General features: G+C 32.3%; 1 protein-coding gene and 3 non-coding genes across 6 annotated transcripts in view; 2 read left to right on the top strand and 2 right to left on the bottom strand.

Annotated features, from left to right (window-relative positions):
• The window catches only part of F54G2.1 (BAI1-associated protein 3), a gene marked incomplete at both ends in the record, with an annotated part of 43,102 nt that overhangs the window by 2,293 nt on the left and 17,822 nt on the right, over positions 1-22,987 (top strand). The window contains 2 exons of one of the 3 annotated variants that reach the window (NM_001029540.5): positions 11,795-11,895; positions 11,949-12,014. In NM_001029540.5, the coding sequence (NP_001024711.1) occupies positions 11,795-11,895; positions 11,949-12,014 (167 nt within the window). Of the gene's footprint in view, positions 1-11,794; positions 11,896-11,948; positions 12,015-21,732; positions 21,923-22,987 lie in introns of those variants that run through there. The other 2 variants (NM_001373250.3, NM_001373251.1) reach the window with 2 other exon arrangements.
• Positions 54-177, top strand: C09B7.6. Its single transcript, NR_070537.1, has one exon. It is a non-coding gene; the product is annotated as an Unclassified non-coding RNA C09B7.6 (non-coding RNA).
• C09B7.7 lies at positions 7,530-7,673 on the bottom strand. Its single transcript, NR_070536.1, has one exon. It is a non-coding gene; the product is annotated as an Unclassified non-coding RNA C09B7.7 (non-coding RNA).
• Positions 16,010-16,080, bottom strand: C09B7.5. Its single transcript, NR_070535.1, has one exon. It is a non-coding gene; the product is annotated as an Unclassified non-coding RNA C09B7.5 (non-coding RNA).

Genomic DNA, 22,987 nt, shown 5'->3' with positions numbered 1-22,987 from the left:
GAAAAAGGGGGCAAAACAGAGGGGGCCCACATAAGAGAGAAGCAGAAGAGAAGCATCGTGTCAAAACACCCTCTCCGAATTGTGGGGTGCCAATCCGCTACTCGCTTCCGAAACTTCAATTAGGCCACAACAAAGGGCATCACTTGCACATTGGGCTGTCAAGAATCATCTAATTCGTGGTTTGCATTTGGTTTTTCGTCGCTCAAGGAAGCGAGCTCTGGAAATTTCTGATATTGAAGAAAGTGAATTGTGAATTCAAACCGAATTTTTTTTCAAACGTCACTTTTGTCTCTATTCGGATTGATGGATCATCCTTTACACATGGTAAGTGAGGATAAATCTGATTATATTAAGAGGTTCGAAAAGTTTTACTTTTTTTTTCATTTGTCCATTCAAAGATCTGGTTTGGTTTTCATGAATCTTTAAACTTGCTTGAACGTTTGAATGAAATTGATCATTGAGCACTACATTTTATATCGTTCATAAACAAAGTTCAGTGTTTCCAGAAATTTTTTAAAAATATTTTTCAACTGTATAAAAATATTATAGAAATTATGGGTTAGGTGGATAAGTTCCGGGTTCAAATTCATAAATGTTTTCCTTGCATGGTTTTTGAAATCGTCAGAGTTTAATTTTAAACAATTTCACCGAAAAAGAGTCCTAGCTTGGAAACAAATTTTTAATTTTTTAATTTTTTAAATTTTTTTAAAATATAATTTAATTGTTTCGCAAATTAAAAAAAATGCTTAATTACGTTGTTTTTGAATGAAAAATCCAGAATTTTCGACAAAAAAAAGGATTTTTGAATAAGTTTTTTCACTAATTTTTTTTTGCATTTTCACATTGCATTCTGGACAGGGCTGGGACCAAAAAACAAAAAATTTACATTTTCAAAAATCCAAAAAATCAAAAATAAAGAAAAAAATTGAAATTTTTGAAAAACCAAAAAAACCAACAAACAAACTTTAAAAAAAATTGATGCTTGAGTTTATTTTTAATGGGGTTTAAGTAATACAAGTAATGTTGCAAAATATATCAAAATACTTTTTTGGCGGCGCAACTGTATCAAAATATGTACATGTTTTTGCGTAGCGTAATACAGGTGTGACGTAATTTTTCTACACTTTTTAACTTTTCGATATTACTTGATTTTCTTGGGTTTTGGCCCCAAAAAATCAATAATTCGTCAATATACCAAAAAACCATAAAATCCCAGCCCTGATTATGTACATAGCAAAAACCACATATACCGTATTTTCTCTATTAGTCTTGTAAATTAGTCTTGAGGCCTCTATTAGTATTGTATGCAAGACTAATAGAGAAAATACGGTAACAGTCTTGCGGTAACAGTCTCAAATTTGCCATTTTTAGCTAAATTAAATTTTAAAGTGTTAAAATAATTGATAAAACAGAAAAAAGTATGTATTTTGCACGATTTAGACTGTTTCAAGTCAAATTTTTGACGATAAATTATCAATTTTACAAAGCTATTGGATCTTCGAAAATTAGTCTTGCAGCCTCTAATAGTCTTGCAGTCTCTATTAGTCTTTCACCCCTACGGGTCAATTAAAAATTAGTCTTGCATGCAAACCTAATAGAGGAAATACGATAACTTTTAAATACAAACAAAAAAATCAAGATCGTGGAGAACCCTCAAAAAAGTAGCTCCGAGCTAGGACATTTGGGGCGTCGGTCAAACGTTTTCAAAACTACCGTCAAATGAAAGATCACGCATGGCTAAAAACATAAAATTTCATAATTTCTTTTATTTTCGGAAATTCTGCATATTGTGGTATGCTGGCCCAACTATAGTTTAATTTTTTTAGAAGTTTTTGAAGCCAAAATTTATTTAAATATGATTTGTAAAGATGCTCAAAATATAATTTTTTTTTCTAAAGATATTGTTTCAAATTGCTCAAAATGATTGGCGCTTGATCTCATGACGCATGTTCAATCTCAAGTGGACATACCAAAGTAATTTTGTGTCCAAAAAGTTTTGAACAACTTGGCAATACTTGTAACTAGGTCTCACTTTCTCACATTTATCACAGATCAAGCGTAACATAAACATAAAAGACAAACGACATATTTGTCACTTTTCTCTATTTTTTAAAACCTTATTCTTCTTCGTGTTTTCGATGTTCAATGTTTAAAATGTTAAAAAAACTATGTACACGTCGGTTCCAATTTTCCTAGAACTTGGTTCCCCAAGGACCTCAATTGAATAGAGTTCAAGGAGAACTCAACTCATCTGTTTTGTCAGCCCACACGTTTTTGTTTAAAACTATATTTTTCATATTTATGTATGTAGAAAAAAATCACCATCTTATAATATTTTCTTTTAAAACTTGATAAAGGTTGATAATGGAGTGCATCGTTTCCTTGACTTATATTATCTTAATCCTCTTGTCGATTGACGCACAAGTCTCTGGCCGAATGCAGATTTTTCATATATTTGTGAGACTAACTAGTGGATTTGTAAGAAGTGAACTGCTTTCTTGATTATCAATAAGAGTTCCCCCACTGCGTTCTGATTGCTAGTTTATTTTACTTTTACCAAACGAAGTGTGACCAAATGAAAGATTAGAAATTATATCACAAAAATGCTCGAACAACCCACAATTGAAATCGATCTGTCTCTGGAACAGTCCGAAGTGAGTTTATTTAACAAAAATAATTTTAATAACCAGAAAATCGTAAAAAATAATTTTATTTAAAAACAAAAGAATTTTCTCCTAATTTTTTACTCGATGATCTTCATCTTGGAGTGATTGAGCGACTCTCCAATTTCGCTTCAAAAAAAAGCAGCAGCTGTTTTGTTTTCTCATGTTCCACATAGTGCTCATCCGCATAAATCTTGAGCACCTCTCTGTATCGAAAAAAATAGAGGCGCGGAATAAACTAAGACACAAGTGGTTGTCCTTTTCAAACATCTTTGTCTTTTTTCTCATATCATTTTATATGTCTATTCATGAGTTTTCTTTCACTGCGTACGGCGGCAAGTTTGAACTCAAGAATAAGTTTTTCATTATGAATAGTTTTTAAAAAAATCCAAAAGCATTGATAGAGTTTTTTTGTTGAAAAATTAAGTTTTTTTAAAAAATATTTTTAATTTTTAATGTGCAATTTGCATGCAGTTTCGCTTAATTATCATAGTTAAAATTTTCAAAAATTAAAAAAAATATTACATTGACAATAACTTTGCCACTTTTTGAGAAATCTATAGCACAGCCGCATGTTTGAATCCCTACACTGTTTGAATATAAATATATGAAACATAAGAAATAAATGAATTTTTGTTCAACGATTAAAAGTGGAAAACTGATTATTTAACTCTTTGCTTGCATATTCAAAATAAATAAATTTAACACATACCGTAGCATACATGCTTCGCCATAAAGTTTTTTTTTTAAATCGAAACTTTTCAAATTTCTTCGCTAATTTGTAGTTGAAATCTCACATTTTGTCCACTTCTATGCCCCAACTTTTGGTAATTAACTTTTAGTCAATTATCATCTTTTATTGCAAATTTTGGTAGCTTATCTATTATTACTTTATTAATAAATGTAGTTTTTAAGCCGATAGTTAAAGGTGGATTACACTCTGTGGAGAAATTGCTTTACAACGTGCCTATGGGGAGATAATGACCGAATATCATAATAAAAAATTCAAAAAAATTTCTAGATTTTATGTGATTTTTTGAAAATTGGAAAAATCTCAGTTTTTCCCTAATTCCTATTTGAATTACCGTTAATTGAACTCGTTCATTGGAGCTCGCTTGCATTATTTTCATTAATTTTTTTTTAAATTTCTGGTTCTTTTACTGATTTTCATCGTTTTTGGGTGTTTTTAATTGGAAAATAAAAGAAATATTTAAGAAAAATGCAAATCACTAAAAATGCCTGAAACTCTGAAATTATGCGATTCAACGACGACGAGCCTGAAGTTGGTATATTTTACAGTTTTACGCAATTTCAGTGATTTTTTGATAAACAATCAGGATTTTTCTTGTATATTTCTTCCATTTTCCCATTAAAAAACCCCCAAAATGAGGAAAATCAGTGAAAAAATGTGAATAAATAACAAAAAAAAAATGAAAATAATGCAAGCGCGCTCCAATGAACGAGTTCAATTGGCGGTAGCTTAAATAGAGATTAGGGAAAAACTGAGTTTTTTCCAATTTTCAAAAAATCACATAAAATCTAGAAATTTTTTTGAATTTTTTATTATGATATTCGGTCATTATGTCTCCATAGGCATGTTTTAAAGCAATTTCCCCACATAGTGTAGTGCACCTTTAACCGAAAATAATGAAAATTTGAAATGTACACTACTCGAAGAAATAACGTGGAATAAGCGACCAAAACATGTAATAAAAATAAAAACCCAAAAAGTCAACTTCATTTTGTAAAATTGAAAACATTTTGAAACATTTTAAATTTAATTACCACAATTTGAGTTCATAATACGTTCAAAATCTTCCGAACCTTTAAAAAATTCAAAATTTTTTTCAATATTTGTTCAATTTTTGTTTTGAATTACTCATATACATTTTAGGCAGAAACTTGATAATTTCAAAAAGGATGCAATGTCTGAGGACATGAATTTTCTAATGAGCTCGAAACATCGAGTCTCCACATTGTTTTGTCTCTTTCTCTTTCACTTTTTCTCTTCAATTTCTATGTTAATGAACGCAGTCCTTTATCATCGTTGTCCTGCACTGAAAAAAAACCCGTCATCAATATTCTGTAGCAATTTTTGACTCGTTCACAAGCCTTTTTTGTTGTTCTTGTCAGAACATGTTTGCATCATCAGAAACTTCCGATAGCTTCCGAGCAACCAACTACCGCTAAACAAAACAATCATCTTTCGCCCGTTTTGTCTTTGCCGAAATAGAAATAGATTTCGGAAGATTTTTGAAAAACGTGGTGCTCCAAATCCGCAATTTTTCTCACCAGTTGCCCCCCTACGCGTTGAGTGTTGTTTTGGTTAATAAGCCAAACCGCCAGCCTCGGCCAAAAAGCGGCGCGGTGTTGAATCGAGCAAAAATTGACCACCACGAGCATGGAGAGAATTTCGGTGGGTTGAAAACAAAACGCGAGTGGGAATATCTGGAAACAAACTATTTGCTCGCTTATGTGTGAGTGTGTCTGTGTATGCGTGTGCTGCGTGTGTGTGTGTGTATGTATTTGTGTACACCACCACATCCATCGTCCATATGAAATCTAATTGGAAAAGAAGAGATGAGTCTAAAAACGACACACCAAACGATATTGAGGCCCGTTCCCAGATCTTTTTTTTTAATGGTGGAGCCATTCCACTACTAGAGGATCATGTTTTTATTGCTCTCGGGTTTCTTTTATCCCCCATATCAAAACTCGTTTCTTTTCGGTTGCAGTTTTGACTGTTATTGCATATGTACATCAATCTCTATTACCGGGCCCTAGTAAAAAACCATGTTATTTTTCAACAAAAGTTAGGAGTATCCTGGTCCACAAAATTGTCTATGTTAGATTTAAGATCACTTAGGATCAGTGTTTTTCATTATACTCATTATTATACAACAAAAAGTAATAACAGAATAAAAATGGCAGACATATCAGAAATACTTAATATTATATATTTTGAGTACGTGCAGTTCTATTATTTGATAATTATTTCCGAAATCTATATTCATCTAGAAAACATTCAGAAACTTGATCTCCTTCCTCTAAAAAATTGCTGTCTGCTTTTATTTTCAATTTTGCCAAAAAGCTTCAAAGTTCCCTACCGGTTTAATTTTCGCGTTTTCACATTATTTTAGATACTAAAAGGCGTTCAAATCAGGAAAATCAGGGCTGCGCGGAAAAAAAAAATATTTTTTTGGCAATTTCTGTTTTTGAAACTTTCGGCAATCGGCACTTTCGGCAAGTGCTGGTTTTTGAACATGTTGGCAATTTTGGCCATTGATGGTTTTTGAAAATTTCGGCAATCGGCAGTTTTGGCAATTTTGGTAATAAAGTGGAGAAAGTTCCAAACTTATTTAATTTTTTACGAGTATACATATATGTTGTTGCAAAATTTTTATTTTTCAATCTCGAAGTAACTCAAAATATCCTCAAAATATTGAGTATTTTTGGAACAAAATAGCGGGCTATGTCGGTCTAAAATTTAAAATTTTTTAAATATAGTCAAGTTTGAAAATTGCCGAACTTGTCGAGTGCCGAAAGTGTCTATTTCATAATCACTACTAAACCACTAAAATGTTCCAAAAACCTGAAAAAATTCAAAGTTCCCATCACCAATTTTTGCCCTTCCGCTTGCCTTTACTTTCCTATTTTGTGTCCTTTTCGAAATATTCGTCAAAACGGCAACGTGCATTAATAGAATAGAAGCGAGGCGACAAAATCGCTTTTGTGCAAAAAAGAGCTCTTTTATCTCGTTTTGACGTATTTTTCTAGTTTTTGAAGAACTTCGCGCGCTATTGAACTTATTTTTATATGTACTTTCAATGATTCAATTGTCAGAAGTAAGTGCAATTAATTATGAATTTTGACTTTAAAATTTTTTGGTTCAATTTCAATTTTTCAAAAAACCAGGAGTTTCAATAAACTTTTCTATTTTTTTTTCTGAAACAATTTGATATTTTTCATTATGAAAAACAAACGTAAAGTCAGAATTTTTGTATGAATGATAGAACATACCCTCGGTGACCAAATATAACTGTAAAAAATGAATACTATTTTTATAAATTTTTTTCAATATTCAAAAAAAACCCTACCTTTTTGGAAGTTTGTCAGCACATAAGGCTAAGTTTTTGTCGGAAAAACTCCGAAAAAGGGGAATGTGACGCAATTAACCATATAATTTTTTTTCATAATTAAAGAAGTCCAAGAAAAAATTTCGGTCAGTTTTTCAAAAGCTTTTTTTGTTTTAATTTTTGTAGCAAAAAAAAAACAAAACATACTAGTTCTAAGTGAGTAAAGGTGCCAATACGTTCCAGATCAAAATTCATAACTTTTTTTGTTGCGTACTGGATTAGTTAATCATTACATTTTATTTGCCGATATTCAAGCTCCGCATGCTTCAAATAGCACCGTAAACGTTTCCCCCTTTTTTTTTTTGAATTTTTGAAGTATCATTTGTAAATATTGGTGCAAACAAACAAGTTTTGCTCCAACATTGAAAAATTGAAAAATTGCCTAAAACTTCATACGTGAATATTTTGTTTTCCCGGTTTTCCCGAGGTGCCACTTTTTTCTTGTTCCAAAATAATTTGTAATTCAACACCAATCAACTTCCGTGAAGGGTTTTAAAGGTTTCCATTTTTGGTGGTGCTCTTTTCATTCACCAAAAAAAGAGATTCAACTTTTTTTGGGTTTTTTGTCAATGAAGTCGAATAGAAGAATCTGAAAAAAAATTGGACAAAAGCTATCAGATTGATTGAATATGAAAAAAGAATATGAAATGAAGTTTCGCTCATTACAACAGTTACATTTTTTCCACTCAACAGCATTTCGTGAAAGCAAAAGCTTCTTTTTTCCCCCCTCTTTGTGTTGTCATAATTGAATTTAAAATGCGAAGAATTCGCAACATACTGCACCAAAGTCACATTTTCATGCCCATACTCCCCGGGGGTGGTTAATTTAGAAGAGAATTTCCAGAAAATGAGAGAGAAAGAAAAGAGAGAGGGGGGGGGGGGGGAGGACAAAACATTTCTTTGTTTTTTCGTCTTCACCGTTGTCAGACAAGCTCGTGCTGACGTTTCTTGTCTTCACTTCTGTGCTGCCGCCCGTTTCGATTTCTTAGTGTTCTGTTTCTTTCGTGACCGACCGCCAAAATCCATGCTTGACCAGGAAACCTCGAGAGCATCTCAAAATGTTATAGATTATTCATATTTATCCTCTACTCTTTTTCCATCATTTTGTAGCTGTCTTTTGGTTTTTTTTTCTAGATGTGTCGTCGTTGCCGTATTATTTCAAAAATTCCAAAAACCTGAAATCCGAGTGTAATGCATTTACTAACATTTTGTTGTCAATCAAATATTGCAAGTGAATTTTAAATTTTTTGAAAGTGTCCAACTTGAACTTTTCGTGGCCCCGGCGTTGGAAAAAACGTGATTAAGAAATTTAGAGAATTTTTGCATATGTGAACATTGAATTTTTTCCACTTTTTGACAGCAGCACTTCAAATATTGTTTGGACATTTTCGATTCAAAAATGACTTACAAAACTCTGAAATTTACTCAATTGTTTTCATCTACACTCGGAATAAATAAACTTTCGTTGCGTATACTCACGAACTCCTGAAACTAGATCTTCAAAGGATAAAAGTCGGGGCCCGAACCAAAATCAGCCGCCGACATCTCACGAGTTCAACGCCCCACTATGTTTAACATGCTGTGGGCGTAGTGTGGCTCGGAGCTCGTGAGATGTCGGCGGCTCATAGTGGTTGGGGTCCCGATTTTTGCCTTTTTCCAGTGATTTTCTGAAAAAAGGCATGGTCGTTTATTTATTTCGAGTGTAACTAGGAAGTAATGTTTCGTATTAAGATAACACACTGAAGCACTCCATCTCGAGGGAAATTAATTATACAAAAACAGCTATCAGGCGAGGCGTATCATTCATAATTTTGGAAGTCGAACGAAAACTTTTTTCTAAAGCGATTTTTACGTTAATTTGTTTTAAATTATTTGTTTTGAAAAATTCTAGTGTTCCGAACATGTGACGTTGCTCTCGACTTTCTTAAAAGCTCATTACTTTCAAAAATTTGGAAATATGCCAAAATATTGACTGGAAAATAAAACAAAATCTAAAAAATTTTGGAGTGTTTTATTATCATATTCGGTCGTTTTGGATCAAGTGTATTTAGACAAAATCCAAAAAAATTAAAAAAAAACATTTTTAAAGTGTTTTACTAGGATTTTTTGCATATAGAACATTTGGGTGCCTTGTAAGTACTTTAAAAGTGGAGTAACGCTAGTGCGGAAAGTGTGAAACTGCTCCTATGATCCCAAAATGACAAAATATAGTGAAACATAGTGAAACTTTTCAAAAAAAATTCTACGATTTTTAAACTTTAATTTTGTTTTAATTAAAAAAGAAGAAAATATGAAAGGACAATCCTATCTTCAAGTGTTTGCACTGCGGATCTTGGAGTTAGGTACAATGTCTGGTGAAGCTCCCACCGGCCTATAATTTAAGCCACATCCTATCCGGGGACTGGGGCCGATAGTCCAGTCGTGGATTGCTCCACTTCCCAATAGAGGCTGGGTGAACTTAGGGGGTGAGGCCGGACTTGAACTCGTGACCTGCAGATTGCTAGCGGCCACCACTACCGACTGAGCTATCCTGCCCCCACGTTTTAAATTATTCTAGGGGTCAGAACAATGCTCTCAATTTTCTCGAAAACTCCTACTTAAAAAAAGTTTAGCAGTTTGCCAAAACTTTCTGGAAATTAAAAAATATATATGATTTTTGGAGTGCTATGTTATGATATTCTGTCGTTTTGGATTTTTATACTTGTACTTGGCGGACCTTTGACGGTGTCTGAGTAAACAAGGTCCCAGTGCAAGATCTCTGCGCGTGAGGTATTTCAGCTTGCAAACTGCAAAATTCAGCAAACGCAAATGCATTTATAATAAACCCGATGTATAAGTTTTACTCATAAAAACATGAAAAATGAATGTGGCTCTTTTTGTGTTTCGAATGAGCCGCATCCCTAACACATTGTGCCTGCACAACCCGGCGCCCATTAACTAATTTCATCCTTTAACGTCTTTTTTTCCATTCCCTGCCCCGTTGACCACATTTGCCTTTTGTCCACACCACTATCGTGATATGAGCACATCACGTTTCGCGTTTCTTCCTCGTCGTTTCCTTCTTATTTGCCCTATTTTTTTGTGCTGCTTTTACTTGTTGAATTGGATTCTGTTTTAGAGTGTTTTGATCTAGTTGTGATTTGAAACGAATGCGGTGAAGTCAGCCATGCCACGATCGTCAATCGATGAGAACATGCTACATGTCGACTGGAACGAGGAGGTTATACGTTGGTCATGAAAAATGCAAATTGAGCAGCAAAAGTGTGCAAATGACAGTTTCGCACTTTTGGCATAAAACTACAGAATGTGTGCAGAGATATGTAAAGTTGTATCGTGCGAGTTAAAATTTGAAGTAGCTTGGCGTGGCTTACAATATTATTTTGTGAGAGTTCACTGCCATGTGGAAACTTTTAGAATGTTTTGTCAATAATTGCAATTATTAAGTTTTCAAAGATTTCAACCAAAATACACATTTTGTAAAGTTTCAAATTCTAGTCATTTTATGGTTAACTTACTTTTGTCTTTTTTCACGCGATAGCTAACCGGTTACCTTTTGACTAAAAGCTAAGTTTTAGTCACTTTTTCCACATTTTAAAAGGCAATTTAAAAAAAGTTAAAATCAATTTCTCGCCCTTTAAAATTGTATAAACTATGTGTCTCGTGTGAATTCGTTTGATAAATGCGCGAAGATGCCCCCTCAACATTTTAGCAAAAGTTCCTCCTTGGGAATTCAAAATATATTGGAGTTCTGGTCAGTCAAATCGAAATGGAAAGTTTGCTCATTTCGTATGATATTTTTTCACATTTTTTAAAAACAATTTCATGATTGATTTTTGTTAACGTGGAAAGTAAAGAAGTAGTTTCCTTAATAGGGAAATTGTTTTGAAATGTAGTATTTGTGCTAAAATTCACTAATATAACAGAAGAAAAACGGCAACAATCCGTTAAAATTCAGTATTTTGCATTTGAAATTGACGAAAGTGGCTGAAAGGTTATTAAATTTAAATTCGCGCGCAAATTAATCCGAGGCAATATTCGTTCAATCAAATATTGATTTAAATGTATTTTTTTTCGAATTTTTTTTCAATTTTCCTAAGCTTTGAGCTAAAAGCTAATTTTTCTTTGAAAATAGAGAAGCTAAAATGTTGCTCATTTTTCCAATGCGCTGTTCTGAAAATATTTAATCTATGTGGGCCACACTCGTAAAAAATAGTCTCGCCCGTGCGACCAAAATTTATTCTTAAAATTTTGTTGTAAATCAGAAAATTGTGCGTAGATCACTATTTATATAGATTTTTTTGTTTTCCCTATGTGATCTACACAATTTTTTGCAAAAACTCAAAATGCTGCAAGATGGTTTTGCATGAATCGGCTTTTTTTTGAATTTGTAGAGAAGCCTTCACAGTAGTCAAAAAAAATTATAAATCTGATCTAATGAACTCTACAACCTTAAAACTAGTCTAGACAACGTCATTCATCAAGTTTTTTTTCCGACTTTTGCTAGTATCATCCCGACGACGTCGCACAAAAGTTTGTATTGGAATCAATTGCCGCTTCGTTGCACTTATTCTTTCCATTTTCCCTTCTGTGCCGCCTCCCACGTATAACGGGGCAGTTTCCAGTGTGGAGTCCCACAAAAAAAGTTCATTCTTCCCATTTTTGCTCGTTTTTTTGCCATCTCATTCCACTTTTTATTCTAGACACGTCGCATGCTTTTGTCACTTTGGACTGGCGTGAATGAGAAAAAAAAAAGAGGGAACTCTATAAAAAAGCAAAGAAAGAAGAAAGAAATCGAATTGAAATAGAAATAATTTAAGATCGGATAACGAAAAAAAAAATCTTGTTTTTAGCAGAATAAAGGATATATAAATTCCATAAATTATTACAACTCAGTTTTTGATTTATGTATATGTTTCGCAAAAACATACAAACTGGTACAATTCAAGATTAAAAATAAGTCTACCAATTTTTATTCCTAACTTTCTTAATTTTCAGGCAGCTCGTCTCCGAGCGATGGAAAACCGCACAGGATCGGTTGGAGACTGTACCAAACTTGCAAGTTACCGATCAAATAAACCTGCATTTTTCCGGAGGAGGTGTGCAGATTTGTAAACTGACAGAAATTCAACAAAAAATAACGAGTCTTTAGGTCAACCAGGCGGAGGATCTCAAATGCACAACGTCTTGCAGACCTAGAAGATTTCATTAATACCAGGTGAGTTTTAAAGAAAACTCTAGTAATTTTTAAAGGTGGAGTAGCGCCAGTGGGGATTTTGTCTGAATACGCTTTTAATGATCCAAAACAACAGAATATCGTAATAAAACACTACAACTAATTTTAGATTTTTCATAATTTTCGGTCATAGTTTTGGCCAATTTCCAAAATTTTCAAAAATATAAGATTCTAAGGAAATCCAAAGCAATGTCGCATGTTTCAACCCCTGCAATGTTTTAATACAAAAAATTAAAACAAAGTTAAAGCATAAAAACCGTAGGAAAATTTTTTTTGTTCCACTTTCAAAATTATGAATGGCAAAAACTAAGTAATTGTCACATTTTGACAGTAGATTAAAAAATTTTCCAAAAAATTTCAAAATTTTTTGTTATGATATTTGGTCATTTTGGCACCATAGGAGTAGTTTTCAACACTTTTCCCACTGGCGCTACTCCACCTTTACTAAGTATCACGATTACTGTTGCAAAATTTTTATGAAGTGTAAAAGCCGTAGACTCGACAATTTTTAGTTTTTGTCTCCGTGGTTTTCTAACCCTGACAATTGAATTCAACATCATATTTGAAACAAAATTTGGGTTCTTCGTGAGTACCAGCGCTGGGATTGTTTTGGTTTTTTTTTCATAATTTGGGACCAAAAAAAAACTTACGTTCTGTATGACACTTTTTATATTTCAACTTTTTTTTTGTTTTATTTTTCCGGCACTGCACCTTAAATTTTACCTATTTCTATGATGCCAAAGTGGCCAAAAATCATAGATAAACTTTTCAAAAATAAGACTGGAAACTTTAGATTCACTATCAAAAAAAGAATTATTCAGTTTTTGCCACTCATTATTTCACATCAAAAAAAAAATGTTTTATACGATTCTTATATTTTAATTTTACGATTCTTATATTTTAATGTGTTAATTATTTGTGTTGAAACATTCTACATGTGACACCGTAACAGCTTATATTTTACAAAAGTTTGACTGGAAATTTAAAAACACAACTTTTGGGCCCTGCGCTACTTCACCTGCAAGAACAGCGTTAAAACAACATTAAAAATATTCGTTGCAGTTAGAAAAAAGTCACGATGTTCTCATTCTCGTATTTAAAAAAAACTTATATATGTTTAAATTTTAACTACAAATTATTCCCAATTATTTCTTGCCGATTTTTTTCCAATCTTACAATTACTTTTTACCGCGCTCGCTTGAAAAATAGAGAAATAAACAAAATATACAATTGTTACCATCAATAAAGAATGAATAATTCAAGACATTCTGGCCACACAATTCACTCACCAAAAATATTTTCCCTTCCTAATTGGGTGGCTTTGAAGTTAGTAAATAAAAATAAAAATATATAACATTTACATTCAGGCTCATGCTTTTCGTCAATAGTAGTTCTTCGACAATATTATAGTTTTATGATATACTCCTACAACATCCATCATTGAACTTTGCATTTTTGTCCCCACATCTTCTGTTTTCAAAACCAATGAAAAAGCGCAAAAAAAAGAGTGAATAGCAATTATTGGAGCGCAATAGAGAAAAAGAGAGAAATATTCAAAAGCGTTAGATATAGAAATCACAGGCCTCAATATATCATAGGACTGGTGAGAATTCTTCATTCTATCCATGTTTGAGCAGAAGAAAATGTTCTCTCGTTTTCAAAATGAGAGCTTGATTACGAACATTCACACTGAAGAATCGAAAATGTAAGTTTTTCATATGATTTTCGAACAAAAAAAATTCAAAAATTTTCTGGCATCAAAGTTCTGATGATTTAAAGAGAGATGGTGTCCTTGGTGTAGAAATTGTTGAAAATCACTCCCATAGTGCTAAAATGCCCAAAAATTGTTATTAAAATCTATAGCAATAACTGAAATGATTTTTGAAAATTTTTTGAAGGGCTTGGCAATTTTCCAAAAAATTTCAACTTAGAATTTTAAAAAAATTTATATTCTGTCATGTTGGTAGATTTTAACTCAATCTCAACTAATGACACTTTAAAAACCTATGAAAAATCACTATAGTTCATTTATCATTAATGTATTTCTAGGTTACTCTTAGGTAGGATCATAGTTTTTCTATCCAGCAAATTCATACTCTGACTAACATTTCTGGGTAGTTTGAGAATGTAGACTCAAAATGTAGCCGAAAAAACGTATTTTGTGATGAAACTTCGCAAAAAAGTTACAAACATTTTTATGGTGGTACAATATTTGAAAAAAAGTTTGCAAATTTTAGTTTAAATTTGCAATTTTTCCTGATACCCAAATTGGTAATTTTTTGGTAACCTGTTGTCATAAAATGTACGTGAACTTTCAAGATTTGTAATGAATAATGGTGATCAATTAAAAATTAATTTGGCAAAAGTAGACATTTTAGCTAAATCAAGGCCATTTTTTGAAACTTAGAACTAAATTTTTATTTTTTAAAGTTTCATAACAAAATGTGTTTATTGAAAACCTTCCAAAGTACATAGAACCTAAAGTTAAACCAAATATTTTTAAGCCGTTTTTTTTCACTTTTTCCAACTGACATGAATATAATTCTGCTGAATATCTCATGATATGAGCAGGTGAAAATTTTGTCTCTATGTGATAGTAAGCCCTACTATGATTTGTTTTTCCAATAATTTTTTCTTCAATGTGGGGGTATTGTTCATCCAGTTCTTAAATTTTAAGTTAGTTTTCTGAAGACCCAAAAGTCAAATGTCACAAGACGCTCGTGCTCTCGTAAAACCAGAGTGGCTTTTGTAATGAGCAGTCCGAATTTTATATTTTAATGGATTCACATAAAACGGGTTTTGGAATAAATGGGAGGGTCGATGAGCTTGTGCGGATCTCATCTCCATGGCCCACAAAAGTTCTTTGCCGTGATTCTGGCAGACATCGCGACGAATTCTTTTATTCTGTTCGTGTAAAATGAGATCAATCAGCTCAATGAGATTAGAAGATGTCACCCAGTTCAGGTATGTAGGAGTTTTTTCGCACAATTTTTTTGTTGGAAATGTTTGCGTCTTTAATGCTAACATCACGTTTAAAAGTTGAAAAATACTTTTTTTTAAATAGAAACATAAAAAGAAGCAAAACATAAAATAAATGCCATTTTGTTTAAAAGTGTCAAAAAATATAGATTATATTTTTTTCAACAAATTTATAAAACTTGATGATGTTCCAATTATTTATATATAAACTATATAATCATTGATGTTTTTCCAAAAAAGTCTGAATTGTTCTGAAAATTGTTAAAATCAAAAAAAAACTTCTGAAAAAAAATCCACTAGCGCTTTTCCAATTTCAAGCTGATTTATACCAGAATTTTAAACAAAAATGTTTATTGTATAATTGTACTACGCATCCTCTCGTAAAAACCATTCAAAAAAAATTTTAAATTTCAGTTTTTGAATGTGGAGTAGCGCCAGTGGGGAAATTGTTGAAAACGACTTGCAACAATTTTGAACGGCAGTTTTTCCATTTTTGAGATCGAATTCCTAAAGTGTTTGAATATTGGTTTTCGATAAACACATTGACCATAAAACTCAAAGTTAAAAATGTTTTTTTGATCTACGACATCCAAAAAAGTGGCAAAAATTTAGTAAATTCATTTTAAAAAAAATCAAAGTTATGTTGGTTTTTAAGCTATAATATTTGGTCAATTTGGCACCGAAAAATAGCGAAAAATGCATTTAAAATTTTAAAAATTTTAAGATTTGTTTAAACTAAAATGTTTGGCCAGTTTGGCACCAAAATGGCGAAAATATGCATTAAATTTTTTTTTTTGATTTTTTTTAAACTATAATATTTGGTCAATTTGGCACTTTAGTAGTGCGTTTTAACAATTCCCCACTTGCGCTAATCCACCTTTAACAATTGCGAAATACTCGAAAAATATGTTGTCTTAATAAACTAACTGCATATAATGAAAACAGGTCAAACTTTGCAATTATTTTCTAATTCCAGGCCAATATGACAGAGCTCAGTAGCCATAATTGAAAACTAAAAGAGCACTCAGCGTTTGGCGGCTCACTGAGCGGCGAATGTTACAAATATGTGCAACCCCAAAAACACGCGTTTTTCTTCTGCTTCTGCGCTTTCGTCTTTTTCCTTCTTTTTTTCCTTAGATAGATCTTTTCGCTCGCCTCACTTTTTTTGGCGGCCTAGTATCGTTGGCAACATTTTTTGAGACGGCCATATATTTTTTTTACATAACTCTGTACGTACGAATATATAAATAGTCTGAGTGGATTAGTTTTCAAATCTTTTTGAACAAAAGTGTGTCAACGTGATTATTCTAATCTGGTTTTTTTTCAATCATTTGTTTTTATTCCTTGGTTGATATGTTGAACTTTTTCCGGTATATGTATTCATTCTTCTGAAATATTGATAAATCTAATATCCACGAGTTTACTAAAACTCATGTAAAAACTCTTTACACAGAGCTGTCAATTTTTCATGAGTTCGTAGGAGTCGGAAGAATATTGCACATTCTTTTCATCAAATATTGCTAGAGAAAAAAAACTTCGAGGCCTTAATAAGCTAATTTATAATTCTGAGGATGTGGAGCATACGCTAGTTACTCCTTTTCATTACAAGAGTGCTTTATTACTCGTTATACAGAATTATTGAATATAAAATATCGCGCGTAGGATCCCTTGATGTTTCCCTTCTTTTTCATGGTGGTGAATTCCATAAATTCTAGCTAAAGCACCAATTTCACCAGCGTTTTCTGTTCAGACAATGTCACGCGACCGTCATTTCTATACTTGGCAATTACTGTTTCCTATTTGATGTGATGTATATTTTCTCTAAGTTCAAACATCATAGTAAAAGTTTTTGAAATTTATTTGAATAATGTGGAAATGACTAAATATCATTTTAAAAAACATTGAAACAAAAAAACATTTGAATTTTTTGTAATTTATGCCAAAAAGTGGTTCAAACTGACAAAACTAGAGCACTGTCACATTACGGAATTGCTTTAAAAAATGCCTGTTGCACTGCAAAGCATACAACAGCATAGTAAAAAGTTCTAAAATTGGAAAAAGCTTAGTTTTTGCCACTTTTTGGTAGTTATCATCCAAAAACAAAAAAGTATATCTTTCGAATTTTATGGTTTACTTACTTACTTGTATGTTACAAATATCAATATTCAAACATTGTGGCAGTGCTACAGTTTTTCAAAAAGTGGCAAAAACACTGAAATTGTCAAAAAATATTTACAACCTATTTTTGGAACGTTTTACTATGTTATGTGGTTTTTTTGCTACTCCACCTTCAACTATTACGTAGTCCACTTCATTTTTCAAGGAATTTCGTTTAGAATTCGCACATCACTGCATACAAAAATTGGTATTTTTTAAAAATAATTTAGTTAACAATAAATAGTTATTTTTATCACGTTGCGTGTTACCAAGTTAAAATCCAAAGTGTACAACATTCGTTACACCTCATCGAATCCGATCATTGCGTGAGCCCGCTTTGACATTATCTGAGCTAATGTGCTAATATAAAACACAATAACTGATAACGGGCTCGGTCAAGCAGAGGAAAGTTGGCAAGTATAAGCGAAAAGTACTAGTTCTAGTTTATTTCAACTATGCTAGGTAGAGCGCCAAGGGTGAAGAAATCCTACCGCTATTGTACTCCTCTTGCGTTCCATTATAAAGTGTATGAACACTCAAAGAAGTAAGTGATTTTCAATGTTTTTGTTTTTTGGTTTTTTTTTGTTTAAAAAAATCGATTAAAAAAGTAGTATAAATCTATTATCTCCTTAGATTTTCAACATTGTATACATTTCCAAATCCTGTAGAGGTTTGCATTGTAAATGTTCAATAATGCAAAAGTGCTTTAGATTTTTTCGGAAAATTAGTTTTCGCCGCTTTTTTACTCGGAATGAAAAATTTCAAAACAAATTTATTACGAGTCAAAATGTGGTGAAAAGTGAACTTTTACCGTTATTTTTTAGCACGTACTCTACCTTTAAACGTTAAAAAATTAGACGGATGAAAAAAACGTACAACGCCGTACTTTTCTGATTTTCCGTTTTTTTTTCAAACTTCCATGTCGTTTTGAATAACGGCGCAAACCTCTCTAGATGTCGGTCCATGACAACACCCTCAATATAACTGAAATTTGAAAAATGATACATCACTTTTCATGCATGATATCCGGTTCAAGTTTTCAGAGACATCAGGGATTTCAAAAAATAGCCTCGTTTCTAGAGTGTATCCATGTACATGGCTCATAAAATATTAATCAATGAGCTTTTTTTCCATTCATTTTTTTCATTGGGCCACACTTCACACAGAGTAGAAAATGAGTAGTACACACGATCCGGCGACAATTCGTGCTGAATGTGAATTCATCCGTAATCCACAAGAACATACATGTTTTGCATTCAGAATCCATCAGATGTACATTCGTGATGGTCCCGGAATCCAATGTGTGTTAGGGGAGAAAAAAATACTGAAAAAATAGAATGGGAGAACAAAAAAAGAAAATGTTAGTTTCATAGCATTTCTCAAGTTTTTTTTTTCTAGTTAATGCATTAGTATTGCTTCCCATTATTTAGTATTATAGTGTGTGTGTGTGTGTTTCGTCACAGTTGCTTTTTTCGAGTTATTCCTAGAAATGAAGTGTGACATAAAAATAGATAGACTGAAACAGAATAAAAAATGAAACAAAACAGAAAACAAGATTAGCGTGCAATCTGCTCTTGCCATCGCTAAATTCCCAACACTTTTTGCTCATTTTTTTTACTTTAATTTTTTACATTTAACGTAGACTATTTCATTTTAGTTTCTTAAAATTTTTTACATCATTCCCTAAAATTCAAATGGATTCTTTAATTTTTTTTTTTTTTAATTCCACGTGGATTCAGAATTTTTTTAAATCCTGTTGATAATGAATCGTAATAACTGATTAAACTTTTTTTTAAAACTGTAATCCTTGGGTAGCCTAAAAGCCTGGATACTGAATGAAAGTTGAACTAAGCCAGAAAATTGAAGTCCAAAAAATTTCTGCGATAACTACTTTTGATTCAAGTCTTAAAACTTGAATTTATTAACTAAGCCTAAAACATGTGCCTATGTACACACTTAAAGGTTGGTAAATAATAAATAAAAAAAACGCAAAAAAGTGACGTCCTTTTTGACATTTTTGCGTTTCTGGTTAAACTCATCGCTTTTTAGACCAACTTTGAAATTTAGCAGATTTCTTTCGAGTTTTTAAATATGGGACAATGCCTGAAAAATTTACAATCGGTGTTGTATATAAATTTTGTTCATTTATAATAATTATCAAATTTAGAAAGAAAATGCAGAAATGCCAAAAATGATCACACATTTACGCGGAAATTTAAAAATATTTATCTCATCATTAATTTTTGCAAAATTATAAGAATCTTCAAAAACTCAACATTCCACGTTAAAATTTAAAAAAAAAGTATAATGTACGAACCCCTTAAGGGACATAAAACGATGCTATCAAAGAGCATCATGCGCAAGTTAAGAAAGCCTATTATTGAGAAAACAATACTCTATTTTTTTTTCTTCTAGCTCTGTTTTCCTCCCTCACATCTTCCGCCTCTAGTTTTTTTACTTTTTACTCTGCATTCGGCTTCTGCCGTCTTTTATTTTTTGTCTATTACATTCGGTATCGCATTTTTTTTCCTTGAGCCCGGTTTTTCATCCAAATTTTTCTTATTTTGCTCCTTTATTTTGCGCTTTGAAAAAAAGAGCAAAAAGCGCCGTGAAACAACGTTGTTTTGTTTTATGTTCTATGACACCATGTTTCGAGTCACGCACCGCAAACCGGCGGACTTTATGAAAATTTCATAAAATCCCGTCAAAAGTGTCACCGGTTGCTTAGTGTCGTTTGTTGAGCTTGTTTACAATAATTCTCCAGGGCGACAAGTCCACGAATGCATAGTTTCAACCGTCTGAAAAGAGCAGTCGCACTGCTAAATGAATACTTTTCACACAAGGGTTGCCTCGCAAGACGTCGCTTTTTTGTTTTTTTTTTCTCGCAGAATAATGACTTTGGTCACCCTTTTTCAGTAAATAATTGAGTCTCCTTGATGTGCACTTTCTCATAGCGTCTTTGAATTCCCATCGAATATTTTTTTGAAATTGATCTCAAAATTTTCAGGTTGCAGTATTGTTTAATAATTATAAAGTTTAGTTTTCTTGTTCTCTAACATTTGAAATTTTTTGCCAGACTGAACATCTCTTTTCTCAGAACAAAACGCAAACAATGAGATGGAAGTGTATTGTTTCGGCTTTTCCCAAGCGTTTCAAATTACACGCGAACATTTCAGACAACTACTGAATACATTATTGTGTTGCACATCTGAAAACAAGTTTATCTAGATACTTTTTCTTTAACTTAGTAGAATTTTTTAAATTGGTGATTAACACATAATTTCATTGATTGAGGTACATTTCAGAGTGACCGAAAAAAGAAAAATTGGTTATCTATCGGCTTTAAATGTATTTCAATCAAATGGAAAAATGTGGAAATTTTCAAAATTTCATTATTACAAAATTCATCCAAAAGTATTGAAATCCTGGCACTCTACAAACAATTTGAAAAAAAAGTAGCAAAAAAGGCATACTCCCAATATTACTTATATTAATTCTTGCCAGTATTTTATTCAGAATTTTTATCTTCATTCAACCATATATATATATATATTCCTCCTAAATTTCATAAGCCTTGTCACATCCAAACTTATGAAATATTATCTCTATTTCGAAATCATGATCAACTATGTCACATTCTATTTTGAAAATTTTATGAAATGAAACTAAAGAGAGAGAGAGAGAGTTTATAAAAAAGTAGACGTTTTCTAAGATGGCGAGTGAAAGTAGAGAGACGCATGCACGAAATAACAAATTAGAGCAACGTTGTGGAGCAGCCTTCTTTTTTTTTCTTCTCGTGCCCTTCTTCTACATACGGCATAAAACTGGAAAACTAGGTCAGTATGCACATCTTAGGTTCTCAATATTGTTATAATATCTTCTGCTGTTGAAACATAAAATGCGAGTTTCATTATCTCTTTTTTTTTTGCGCCCATCAAAAATTGCCAAATCCCAATGGAGACAAACCAACTTTTTTGGCAAACTTTTTCTGTTTTTTTGTTCCTTTCACCCTATCAATGTGACCCTCGGTTTTTTGTTTTTAGATTTCGTTCCGGATGCTCTCATCCTCCTTTCCCATGAGAAGCAATAAAGTCAGAGTTGCTTTTTTGTGCATTATCTGCTCTAGAAAGTTTCCAAATAGAGTTATAGCTAGCAATAGGCCGAGACAAAACACACAAATAAGATTTTGTGAATTTGGTTGTTCAGACTAAATTCTTTCCGCCTTCTCGTTGCTCCAAAAAATGAGCATTTTCTTTTGAGCATTTTTGCTGGTCTTAGATCGTGAACTCGTGAACTTGGTTCAGTCTTATTAATGAAAAATTTTAAAGTTGTTTTATAAAAGAACAACTCATTTAGAACAAATGCTTATTTTCTAATGACCATGAATAAATTAATAACAACAATTTTCGGTACTTGTTTAGTATACCTGGCACAAAAATATGCACAAGAACCATTCTTCTTATCATTCTTTATATCATATTTATTTTCTTCAATATTATCACCCCATGCTAATGATTCCAATTTTCACTCGTTCTTAATATCATTTCTCAATTTCTCTAAATACAGGGTAAGCCAAAAATGTCTGCCGAAACGGCGGTCGGTCACAAATTTGCCGTTGGACAAAAATTTGTGGCGGGTCATGTGGAAAAAGTGCGAAGTGCGCAAGCTTGGGCAGAACGGCAATTAAATAAAGCACACCAGTTTATTCGAGAACTGTCCATTAGTCAAGTCGACCCAAGAGACATATTTGTACAGTAAGTTTGAAAAATATAATTTTTTTTATAATAATTGACAAGCATTTATTATTTCATCTAACTCGTTTTACTAGGGTGATTTCCGAACTGTACCTGGTTTTTAATTTGTATCAATATGACATCATAATTTTTGATTAAACCAAAACATTGTCTACTTTATTCTGATGAATGTTTTGAAAAAGTAATAATTGAATAAGAAATGCTATTATTTTAAATATGAAAAAAACCTGTCTTGTTAAATTTGTCTTGCTTGTAAAAATAATTTATGTATGTACCTATGCCGTTAAACTAGAATAGGAAAAATCGAGAAACGGCTTCTTTATACAAGTACTCCCAATTCGTTAAGAACAATCATGAAACTCTTTCCCGTGTACCCCATTTTCATCTGAACGGACACAAATCAACATGGTGGCTAGCACGGAGGCGTAGTTTTGATATGACGCCACTATAATCGCAGGAAGGTTCAGGAAACGATGCCCGCTGGAATAGATAGATACATAATACGCTTTGAGAGTAGTTCAGGCATTAATGATGTACTTTGAATGAAATGAGAATGTCAATTGATTCTTTACCGTAGAGCCTATATTTTTTTTAGTTTTTGGCGGAATACAAGTAATTTTGTGGGTATTCTTTGTTTTATTTTAAATATGCCTAATCCTAATCCCAAAAACTATAGAAACAATTTTTAAAAAAATATATATATATTGTCGGGTTTGCCTGTTTTTCTTCTTATTTTTCATCAAAGGCAAGCTCTTTTGTCATTCTGACACGCCTAGAAACTCTGATTTCCCGCTTAACAAGTTTCGCGCCTTGCGCTCTTGTTGACGCACTTGGCGACGCGAATCCTTTATTTTGTCATCACTTCGCTCGGAGAACGAGTTAGAAAGAGGTCGTGCCGTGAGGCTCGACATTATTTTGTTGTTTTTGTTTAAGGTTTTTATTGTTTAAGTTTTTTGATTGTTTTCAGTTGAGGAGTTTTCTCCTTGTGTTTGGTATCTTGGTCTCGATTATTTCGAGATATTATTGTTTCTCCTGGTTTTAAAAGACTTGTCTTTCTAATAAATT

The sequence above is a fragment of the Caenorhabditis elegans genome, chromosome X, assembly GCF_000002985.6.
Source record: "Caenorhabditis elegans chromosome X".
Classification (NCBI taxonomy): domain Eukaryota; kingdom Metazoa; phylum Nematoda; class Chromadorea; order Rhabditida; family Rhabditidae; genus Caenorhabditis; species Caenorhabditis elegans.
This window is presented reverse-complemented; position numbering and strand designations above follow the sequence as displayed.